Genomic DNA, 11754 nt, shown 5'->3' on the forward strand with positions numbered 1-11754 from the left:
CCAGTTTTGTTTTGAAAGAACAGTTTAGCGTCAATTTTAAAGCATGTAGTTTGATCCCAAGATGCCTAACAATTAGACTCTGAAGCACTGCTGCCTCACAACATCAATTAAATTCACAGAGAAGTGGGCATTTATTATTGTGTGGTTGAAGTCCCTTCTCCCTTCCCTATTTCCTTTTCCTGCTTGGTTGACAACAGTGGATGGGGACGTGTGAGGTTTGCTGCATCTCTATAATCATTGTAGTTTTAAAAATGCCCTCCATAGGGTGGAACAGTGGTTAGCGCTCTTGCCTCTCAGCAAGAAGACCCCCGGTTCAAGTCCTGGCTGGGGGACTCGAAACAGAACATTAATGGGGGGAGCTTTCTTTGTGGAGTTTGTATGTTCTCCCCCATGCATGCATGGGTTCTCTCAAGGGTCTCCACCTTCCTCCAAAAACCATGCTTCATAGGCCAATTGGCAACTCTAAATTGTCCATAGGTGTGAGAATGAATGGATGTGTGATATGTGGCTCTGCGACAGACAGGCAACTCGTCCAGGGTGTCCCCTGCCTTCACCCACAAGTGGCTGGGATAGGCTCCAGCAGCCTTGTGACCTCAAAGGGACATAACAGAAGAAGATGAATGAATGAGTGAATGGCCTTAATAGATCAATACTTTTGAAAGGCTAGGAAATATGATGCCTACTAAGGAAATGGTAGTGTTTCTGAAAAAAAGCAGTTTTATTTTGAAATTCTTATAACTATGTAAAATTTAGTTTTAGTTGTTTTTTTAAAGAAAAATCGCAGAATACATTTTAAAAATATATAACAATATAAGAACATAACCGTTCTAAATACAAGTCACCATTGTTTTAAACTTTTGACATTCTTAACTATTAAGAACAAAAATATAATTAATATGCATATATATATATTTAAAACTGGGAAAGAAAAACCGAATAAAACACTAAAAATAGCAGGGCAGCGTTGTTACGCCAAGAAGATAAGCAGCGTCACTGTCCAATCAGATCTCACGCTTTCGTTCCGGATCAGCCAATCATCAGAGGAGGAAGGGTTTGGCCCCGCCCTGACGCTCTCAGTCTGCTGAGCTAAGGTCACCGCTGTCATTCGGTAGCTAGCTGTCCATCAGGCGGGGTGGTCTCATTCAGGAACGGAAGAACCTCAGAAACTAAGCAAAATGTCTCTGTCTAACAAACTCACCTTGGATAAGGTGGACGTCAACGGGAAGCGGGTCGTCATGAGGTAAGCGTACAGCTCCGGGCAAAAATGAGGGAATTGTAAATATTTTCTGTTAGCTAAGTCTACACACACCCCCGGAATTTAACCGAGTGTGGCTAAACTCTTTTTAACGAACACGCAGCTTCACGGTGAGACTCAGGGGAGATGCTTTCCGGTTTTAGAGTCATTTCGTTCATTCATTTAGGGGAGACAGGAAGTGAAGTTGTTGCCGATCACGTTTTTCGGTGATACGTGCCTGTGCGGAGATGCTGCATGGATGAACAGAGCCAGCATCCCACACGCAGCTGAGCCTGAGGCCTTTAAAATACACGAATCTGACCCGTTTGTCCAAAAACACTCAACTCACTTCTATTACGAAGACACTCCACTAGATAGCAATAATAATTAACCAATACATGTGTCCATATGTCTGTAAATGTGCTAAATGCAGTCAGGGTATTATATAAAATCAAACTTTATTTATAAAGCACTTTGGCAACAATTCAAACTTTATTTATAAAGCACTTTGGCAACAAAAATAAAGTAACTAAAGTGGTTTACAAAATAAACAGTCAAAACTGTTAAGGGCTGTTTTTGCTTTGCAGTTTTAAGGTCATTGCTTAAATCAATTACTTATTTCACTCTTCAAATTATATATAACTTAATTACAAACAAACATTTTAAAGTAAATTAAAACTTTTTCCTCCAGCTTTTGACAAAATTTTAAACTTTGCTTTACATAAAGTTACAATGTTAAGGGTGTTTATGTTTGAAATGTATACTGTGGTGTTTGTCTGGCATTTATTTTATTGTATTTAATTTCTTTTAATTTTAAATTGGGTTGTGACTCATCAAGCTGTGTGGAGAACACTGAAATTAGCAAACAATTGTTGAATTATAGTTTTCTCTTTAAAATGTTTGGTTTTGATGTCAAAATAAAAGTATGTAAAGTTGTTATTCCTGAAGAGCAGCTTTAGATATAAACTATCAAATGATTGCAAATTAGATTTTTATTCTGTTAAACCTAATTTGTGTTTCTTATTATTGTTTTGTAATCGTATTGTTCAGACAATTGTTAGTTTTATTGTCAGCTCAAATCCTTTCACTCCTATCTTTACCACTTTCATCAGAAGTTATGATTCAGTGCTTGATGTTATTTTCTTTAAGAGAAGATCTTAAGTCAGGAAGGAAAAAATCTTCTTCTCTTTAAGCTGGTTTTTATTTGCTTTAAGTTAAAGGCAGCTCATGCAGGTTTATTTCCAAAATCAACATTCTGCGTTTGAGTTACAGCAGTTTACTGATGCTGAAGCTCAGATTGAGATTTATTCTCTGGGTTTCTCATGAGGTCTTCTGCAGACCAACCTTCACTCCACAGAGTGAAAGAGCTTGAAGGTGTCACCCTGTTTGGAAATGTCAGGAGGCCAGGAGGTGATGCAACAGCAGGCAGCACAGAGCAAGGGTCGCCCTCCGCCTGCAACGCTGGTGTTAAAGGTCGAACTTCAGCCGACGTGACGCAGAAATAATCTGCACTGATTCTGGCATGTTTCACGCAGTGCCTGCCCGAGCCTGCCCGGCGTTTCACGTTCATGGACCGCGAGTGCGGGACAGCGGGAAGTTACGACAGAATGATTTCTACTGCAAGAAGCGATTTCCTCTTTGCAGTGCTGTTTCCACATTCATCATTCATTGACACACATATCAGGATTTTCTTTAGGATTTGTGTTAATTTGAAGCACAAAAGAAAAAAAAGATTGAAGTTATTGTTGTTTTTTTTACTGATAAGTGTTTGCTTCATCCACTCATTTCAGGGCAGCTCCAGAGCTTTTAGCATCAGCTTAAAGGTGGTTTTTGTAACCTTCTGCCTTTTATCATCAGTTTACTGTCGTCCTTTTCGAGTTCTCCTAATCCCAGATTCCTCCGATTTATCAACAGGTGTAAAACTTTTGGTGTGGAAAATCCACAGCAGCGGCTGAACTGCTGACATGGAGCTTTCAGGATAAGACTGTGGATTGCTGTGATAATAGAAGCAGCTGCAGGGTTCAGATCGAGTGTCTGGTTGGATCCATCAATGGAGGGCGGGGTAGTTATGTAACCGACTGTTGGAGAAAGGAAGCAGCGTTCTGACAGACAGACACCTTAGAGCTGCTTCAGCCGGGTTTTATGATAGTCTTTGGTTCTTATTTCAATAAAAAAAGAAAAACTTAGTTTATTCCTAAAGAGAAATTAGAATTCCCTCAGATCTTTTTTAAAATGCTGATTTATTTCACTATGTCTGCGTTTTATTTATTATTTAAATACTTAGAATAATAAATTCATTAAATCCATAAATTGATTTTGTTTAAATCCATTTATTCTACCATTTCAAGCAATAATAGTTATTTCCGTTTGTTTTTTTCTGTATGAACTCATTTCTTTTGTCAATTTAAATGAAAAAAAAAAACTGAAATAATTTGTCAAACGATGGAAAAACTCAAAAAAGAAATGGAATTATGAACTTGTCTGTTGATGTGATGGGGCTGTCCGAGAAACCGATTTTAGCGATACATTTGAATTTTGTGATTTATTTATTTATTTTTAAGAGGATTTATTTGAGGGAAAATTGGATTTTATTTTCCCAGCATTCTGCGCTCTTCGGCTTCCGTTGTTCGGAGAGAGATCAGCCCGTTCCTCGCTCTGCACGGACGATAAAATGGAAACTAGCAAAGTGAAGCTTTTTCCCCAGAAGAGCTGCTTTTGCAAACATTTTTATAGCTTGTTGCACTTTGTGTTCAGACCAACTTCCAAAGGAGAAGCTAAAATAAATCAGTTTTTGTTCAGTAAATTCTGTAATTTTTAGTTTTTAAAATTTTTTTGAAAGAAAGTTAGAGGAAGGCAAAAAAAATCTGTGTAAAAAAAGTGTAAATGTTCAGTCAAACTCTGCAGTTTACACTTTCGTCACAAGTTTCAGACCAAACATGAGGCTGAATGAGATCATTGAATTGCAATCCTCCCATGATGCTTTGCGTGTTCCATCAGGCCTTGTGCTTTCTTTGTTCTTCCAGAGTTGACTTCAACGTTCCCATGAAGGGCAGACAGATAACAAACAACCAGAGGTAAACCTCCTCCAGCCGGAATTGAAGCCGTTTCATGACTTTAGATGTTAAGAGAAGTTGTCATTTATCAGGATCAAGGCGGCAGTTCCCAGCATCCAACACTGTCTGGACCACGGCGCCAAGAGTGTGGTGCTGATGAGCCACCTGGGCCGTCCCGATGGAAACGCCATGCCAGAGAAATACTCCCTGGAGCCGGTAGCAGCTGAGCTGAAGAGCCTGCTGGGAAGGCGAGTTCGTTTCCTTTCATGTCGGCGTCGTTTTGAGCGGGACCCGTTGAAGGTTATAACGTGTTCTTTCGGCGCTGCAGAGACGTCGCCTTCCTGAAGGACTGTGTCGGTCCAGACGTGGAGGCTGCCTGCGCCAACCCTGCTGCCGGATCCGTCATCCTGCTGGAAAACCTGCGCTTCCACGTTGAAGAGGAGGGAAAAGGCAAAGACGCTGCTGGAAACAAGGTGGCTGAGCCGAGACGCTTTTCCTTTCACACTTACGGGAGACGCTTTTGCAGTTCAAAGCCGACATCTGTGCTGTGAGCTGAGCTTCCACGTGAAGTTCAGGACGCCATGTCTTTGCTGCTAAAAGTTTAGTTAAATTTCTTTAACCAACATGTAGCGCAGACTCCTCAGAAGGTGGTTGGTGCTGCAGAGCAGCCGCTCCGCCGTGACCTGCTGACATTTGCTCTGAAGGTCAACGGGCTTTTCTCGTCCTGAGAGGCCGTGTCCGCCTGCATGCCGGCTGGTTTCTTCAGCGTATCGCCCACTTCATTTAATGAATGTGTGACATTTGTGGAGGCGTGAACTCTCCCGACCTCTGGTTCATGGCGACCTCCGCCTTTAAAGTGCAGCTGAAACCAGATCCACAGTCCGTGCTGCATGACGACAGAGAGGCTCGCCGCGCTGCTCTCCCTTCAGTTTCTCTGCAGTCAATGTCCTCTCTTAGCATGCTAAACTGCTGAGTCATGCTCCGTGAGCCGGAGCCCGTCCAGTCTGAACGATGCTGCGGTGAAAACACAGCAGCGTGTGAGGACACAAAGGCAGAAACTTTACAGAAAACACAACTGAAAGGGCCTTTCACCTGCAGACGGTTTCACCTGCTGACACTTTGACCCGTGTCCTTTCAGACCAAGGCCACACAGGAGCAGATCGATGTTTTCCGGGCGTCTCTGTCCAAACTAGGAGACGTTTACATCAACGACGCCTTTGGCACGGCGCACAGAGCCCACAGGTGAGACGTGTTACATTCACTTTACTTACATTACAGCGTAAAGAGGAAAAAAAGCAGTAAATGTTTTAAAGGCAGTTTTTTTCCCCCTGACTACTAGAGGAAATAAATGTTTTAAATTCACCAAAAACTAGAATTCCCAGAGCCCCACCCACATTTGGTATCATTGAAAAGCCCCAAATGTCCTCTGTAGAAACCTGAAGGCGTTCATTCAGTAGTATGCAGCGTTAGGGACATGTCCTCTGCAGAGGACAAATCTGCATTACTGGGATTCAGGAGGATATTTTAATGAAGCCGAGGCTCTAGGCATTAATTCCCTCACAGGCAAGTTCTTCTCGGAAGTCCAGTTTTTGTTCAGAAATCTCTGAAGGTGGTTCAGGGTCTGAGGTCACACGTCTGACCTTCCTGACTGAAGGCCAGCTCAAACAAGCCGTTCGGTCAACATGTTGATGTCTTCATTTGCTGCATCCAACACAAACACTGCTGTGTTGGATGTAGACAGGAAGTGTTTTCCCAGCATCCTCAGGGGGGGGGGGGGGGGGGTGTTGCCTTCTGACTGAGTTCTTCTTACAGCTAATGATGGAGTATTTCCTGTTGATGAGCAGCTTAACTTGTAGCTTTAGTGCAAAAGACATCGGAGGTTAAAACACTCCAAACAAACTCGTGACATCGACCGTCGTCCTCTGAGACTAGATTTCTGAGATTCCTGGAGCGTCTGATCGCTGAACGGCCTTCTTCCCTGCAGCTCCATGGTGGGAGTGAACCTGCCCCAGAAGGCTGCAGGCTTCCTCATGAAGAAGGAGCTGGACTACTTCGCCATGGCGCTGGAGAAACCTCAGAGGCCCTTCCTGGCCATCCTGGGGGGGTGAGTGCCGCTTTGGTCAGAGGCGTGACCCCGTGCAACAGCATGACTTCAGCTGTGGAAGTCATCTAGTGTGTCTGAACATGTGAACATCGATTTGTTGGTTTCTCTCATGGACTGTAAAAACAATGGACAGCTCAACCCCTCCCTTCTCATGTTCCCAAATAGGAAGTACCTAGTGGTTTCAAGAAGCCAAAGTCCCATAGACATCTATGGAGTTATTACTATATCCTAATTGTTTTTAAATATATATTTACTGTTTTAAGTTCTTAACTGACAAATCTGATGCCTCAGTAAAAGCATGTGGGACTGACGCCGGACGTCTGAGGCGTTTGATTGACAGATATTGGGTAGCCAATGGCAGCAGACGTCACTCATGCCGTCTGTGAAAGTACAGACAGCATGAGTGAGTTTTCCCGCTCCTTCTTATTTTGCAATTCTTTTAAAACAGTTAAAAAAAACTGCAGAGATGTTTCTTGTCTCTCGGGCTCAACGGAGGTGTAAACTGTAAAAATAATAAACTGTAAAAATAAGAAAAAAGATTTAAAAATGCAAAATTACCGTTCACAGATTCAAATGTTTGAATTCTCTCCAGCTGCGTTATTGACTGTAGAAAGGGAAAGATGAATGCAGTCTGCGTTTCCATGACACAAATGGGCAAAACTTTATTGAAATTATAGAAACGACAAAACACAATTTGCAATTACACTGTTTCCGTTAAATCATGAGTATGTGAATAAACACAAACCCACTCAGGCGAGAAGTCATTCAAAAACACGGATGTGAACAATACTTTGATTTACAGCAGATCCATGTTTATCCCATTACAATGTATGGAAGACACGGAACGGAGGATGATTTATTTTCAAAAGTACTACAAAAGCATCGGGTTCATAAGATCATTCAGTCTCCCGCTGCCAAAACACCTTTCCGCTGCTATTTCTGTGTCTCTGTGACCCCTGTTGGTTCAAGAGGGGAAAAAATAAAAACAAGAATCAAACTAGAGGATATTTTTATGATTGTCTTGACGTAAATAAGAAAAAATATCATTCGATTTAGGAGAGTCAAGCTGGCTGCCTTTCCATCCAGAAGCGGTGCTCTGTCTGCAGCCAGCAAGTCGCCCGGGTGCTGGCATGGCGAGCAAATGGGCTCCTTCGCCTAGCAGTAGCAGAGTCGGGCTGCGTCTCCCCAGCGGGTTAAGAAAAAAGATACAAACTTTTTACCTGTGCAGAGTTGTTGGTCATGTCTTCTTCCTCTTTCGGCTTCTCCCATCAGGGGTCGCCACAGCGAACAAGTCGCATGGTAAACTTGGCAATGTTTTACGCCGGATGCCCTTCCTGACGCAACCTTCTCAAGGCAGCCGGGCTCGGGACCGGCACAGAGGTAGAGAAGGGAACAGGGAGCAGCCCGGATTCGAACCCTGGTTTCACAGACGGAGGGCGCCGCAAACCAGCACGAGCTAAACCGGTTGTTGGTCATGTGACTCATTTAATTTGAAAAAAGTGTTTTCGTTTCTTTATGAATTATGTCCATTTCGATACACCTAAAAAAAAAAAACCTCACGTTCTCCAAGCGCCCTTTATTTTCTTAAATGTGAGTTTTTCCTAAATCGACATGTTTCCATCAGGTGAATTTATCATCAAAAATCCAATTTGCGTAGATTCGTAGTGAATGGAATCTCAGCGTTAAAGAGGTAAAGGCGTGGAAAGAGGCAACAGTAGTTGCCATGGATACGATGACTCTGAGCGACTCGGACCAATCACTGTCAACTGGTTTCATCATGGCGCTGCCCGTGTTGGGAAGCGGTGGTGAGGGATTTGGCGACTCGTCCGTTGTTTTTACAGTCTATGGTTTCTTTACACAGATGCACCGTCAGGCTCACGGGTGGATTCTCAGTTTATAGGGCACATATGATGATGAACATGCATGACGTATCTGTAAAGTGTTGTCTGCGTGGAAGAGCGCCCCCATCTGTCTCTAAATGCAGCTGTCCTCTCTGCACTGCTTTTCTCTGACCTCCATACTTGACAGAAGATTGAATTTTGAGTTTAGAGGATTTGTTGGTTTAGAACATCAGGATCACATATTTAGAGAGGAACTTTAACTATTTTGATCATCTTTTGTCGTTAATATAAAGTGAAATGTTTGAAATAAAATCCCCTCTAAGCTAATGTTGTTTTTTTGTCATGAAACCTGTGATTTTGTTTAGTTTTTATGGTTTTTTCTGGTTTCAGAGCAAAGGTGAAAGATAAGATCCAGCTGATCAACAACATGCTGGATAAGGTCAATGAGATGATCATCGGCGGCGGCATGGCCTTCACCTTCCTCAAAGTCCTCAACAACATGGAGGTGAGAAACGTGGAGTTTCTCCAAACCCTTAGTCCTGTTGGTTTGCAGGAATTCTGCTCAAAAGAGATAAACGTCTAAAGAACAGCAGCACAGACTGAAACAGACGTCAGTGTTTTGTGGGTTTAAGCTGAACTTCTACAGAGTTCGTGTTATGATAGAGCTGCGTGTTACTTCGTGATTTCTTCTGTTTGACTTCATGGGTCTAAACGGAGTCAGAAACCAGATTTCCTCCGTTTCTGGGTTTTATCAGCTGCAGGGGTTTTGTGTTTCATGTTTGAACAGAATTGTGAAATGGTTTTGTTTCCGTTTTTTCAGTCAGGTTCACGTTCCTAACTCCTGCTTAAACAAAGGATTTCTGAACGCTCAAGTCCACTCTCTTTTTTTCTTTTCGGAGGGTTACTAAGATGAAGTTTTGACACAAACGATGCGTTCGCTGTCCCGTCAGATCGGTACGTCTCTGTTCGACGAGGAGGGCGCCGCCATCGTCAAAGACCTGATGGCCAAAGCGGAGAAGAACGGCGTGAAGATTACGCTGCCCGTCGACTTCATCACGGCCGATAAGTTTGACGAGAAAGCCGCCACCGGCACCGCAACCGTCGCCGCAGGCATCCCCGCCGGCTGGATGGTGAGAACCCGACTGGAGAGCAGATGCTTTGGCGTCTCTCCTTTTTTGTTCTGAGAGAAAACCGGAGAGGGCTTTTTCTCTGCAGGGTCTGGACTGTGGACCGGAGAGCTCCAAAGCCTACGCCGAGGCGGTGGGCAGGGCCAAGCAGATCGTGTGGAACGGTCCGGTCGGTGTCTTTGAGTGGGAAAACTTTGCAAAGGGAACCAAGAACCTGATGGACAAAGTGGTGGAGGTGACCCAGGCGGGCTGCATCACCATCATCGGTGAGTGAGAGGACGAAGAGGCTGGTTTTCTCAGCAGCAGACGACACATGCTGTTGATTTTGAATCATCAAACTAAATTCATGTTTTTAATTTTTATTAATTTATTTAAACCAATCAAATGGATTATTTGACGTCTGTCAGTGAACCTCATGGAGTCTCCAGACTTTAGTTGAAGGTCTAGCATCGCTGCCTCCTTGGTGCTGTTGCAGCAAATGAAAACATTTATTTATTTTTTCACTGATGAATCTAGCTTGAAGCACCAAGATGTCCAGGAAAGAAAAGGAAATAAAAAGTACATTTGGCGGGTAAAAAGGGGGCAACGAGGGCGAGTAGCGGCTACATGCCATGCAATGCCGCCCATCCTTTGACTCGTCTGTCATGCACGTTCTGACCAGGTGGGGGCGACACCGCCACATGCTGCGCCAAATGGAACACAGAAGACAAAGTCAGCCACGTCAGCACAGGAGGCGGAGCCAGTCTGGAGCTGCTGGAGGGTGAGCGTATGCACCCGCAGCAAGGCAGCACGCCAAGCGTCCAACACCTCTGACTTTTGTCCTGGTCTGTGTTTCAGGGAAAGTCCTGCCTGGCGTGGAAGCCCTCAGCAGCGTCTAAAGCTGCTGTCAAGCTGGAGAAGAGGGTAGCTGCTCAACCATTTATTCCTGAAACACCCCACAGAAGTGACTAACCACCCCCCCCCCCTCAGCTGTACCAGAGAGGGGCGCCCTCCTCCTCCTCTCAGACCTGCTGTCACTAACAAGTAGAGAGCTCCGCCTTACGTCTCCTGAGTGAACTGCAGCGAGCGGCTGCAGCAGTGGAGGGCGTGTGGCGGTGAAGGCGGCCGCCCGCTCTCGCCCCAACGACAAACTTGAACATTGGCTCTTCTGTGCGTGACCGCAAAGGGATCTTCACCGCGCCTCCAGCCGCTTCACGCCGTGCATCTGTGTAGAGGTTGTGAAAGTGTGTTTTGATGTTACATTTACTGTGTTCGCTGCAGTCGTCTGTCTTTTTCTGACGGAGATGATCCGTTCCAATAAAAGCGTCTGTGTCAAAGCGAGTGACTTTTCCTGACTGAAACTGCAGATCGTCTGCGGCTGAGCTGTCAAAAGGGGTGGAGGCAGAGGGGTGAGAAGCCCCCTGTAGCTTCTTTACATGTCCTGATGGAAGTGGAACTTCAATGTCTGAAGCAACAGCACAGTGAGAAGGTTTCTGGTTTGAATCCTGGCACGGTCCTTTGTGAGCGAGGTTCTATCTGCACGCACGTCTTCCCTTCCAAAGCCCACAAACAATTGTTCCTTTGGTGTGAATGTGTCTCTGCATGATGTCCCACAATGCACCGGTGAACCCAGCCTCCGCCCTGCCATGGCTGCGACGGACAAAGCGACTCCTGTAACCTGATTCAAACATCGATAAACAGGATTGATGGACCAATAAGTTAAAAATTTTAAGGTTAGAAATCCTAAAGACGCTCCTGTCTAGTCTTATTGTGAAAGTAATTGCCCCCTTTTAATCTGTTCTTTGTATAATTTAAAATAATGGCGGTTTTTCTGTCAAACATTTGAATTCAATCAGAATCCCAGATTTAGGTCCAGATTGTAACAGAAACAAACATTAAAGCAATGATAAAGTATTTCCCCTTTATTTTTTTGTATTTTGTTTTATGAAATAACAGTTTTCTGTCTAACATTTTATTTTAAGTCAAATAACAGAATTTCACTCATATTAAGGTCCAGATTCAGACAACCAATACTTACTGTAAAGTAATTGCCCTCCTAAACTTAATAACGTTTGCATCATTGGGGCCAAAAATTGCCATCAGGCACTTCTGGTAACTGGCATTGAGTTTTTCCACATTGACAAAAAAAATTCTGATCCATTAGGCAAGGCTTATAGCTGGAAAACAACACCTGACCATGATGCTGCCACCACCAGCTTTGATACTCTATTTTTAAAACACTGTTAGAACAGACCTTAGATGAAAATGTACACCTTCCAGAATATCCATCAATTGTCTTATTAGTCCACAGAAAATGACTGAAATCTTTGAGTAAAAAGATGTTTGTCAAACGTGAGACGGGTCCCAACAGCTGATGAAGACAGTATGGACTGTAAACAACATATCACAGTAACGG

At 43.8% G+C, this 11754-nt stretch overlaps 1 protein-coding gene across 1 annotated transcript; it reads left to right on the forward strand.

Moving 5' to 3' along the window:
• Positions 1-976: 976 nt before the first annotated feature.
• pgk1 (phosphoglycerate kinase 1) lies at positions 977-10675 on the forward strand. The gene is made up of 11 exons (XM_004076770.5): positions 977-1240; positions 4258-4308; positions 4380-4535; positions 4616-4760; positions 5426-5529; positions 6272-6391; positions 8623-8737; positions 9183-9362; positions 9448-9625; positions 10021-10119; positions 10197-10675. The coding sequence occupies exons 1-11, from the start codon at positions 1176-1178 to the stop codon at positions 10235-10237; spliced, it is 1254 nt and encodes a 417-aa protein (XP_004076818.1). The 5' UTR covers positions 977-1175; the 3' UTR covers positions 10238-10675.
• Positions 10676-11754: the final 1079 nt, after the last annotated feature.

The sequence above is a fragment of the Oryzias latipes genome, chromosome 14, assembly GCF_053564925.1.
Source record: "Oryzias latipes strain Hd-rR chromosome 14, Olatipes_Hd-rR_3.1".
Taxonomy (NCBI): Eukaryota; Metazoa; Chordata; class Actinopteri; order Beloniformes; family Adrianichthyidae; genus Oryzias; species Oryzias latipes.

Bases quoted from the DNA above. Each gene is read 5' to 3' on its own strand.
- pgk1 (XM_004076770.5), top strand. From the start codon at position 1,176: ATGTCTCTGTCTAACAAACTCACCTTGGATAAGGTGGACGTCAACGGG. The intron at 1,241-4,257 runs GTAAGCGTACAG...TTGTTCTTCCAG, and splicing joins GGGAAGCGGGTCGTCATGAG to AGTTGACTTCAACGTTCCCA. The intron at 6,392-8,622 runs GTGAGTGCCGCT...TTCTGGTTTCAG, and splicing joins TTCCTGGCCATCCTGGGGGG to AGCAAAGGTGAAAGATAAGA.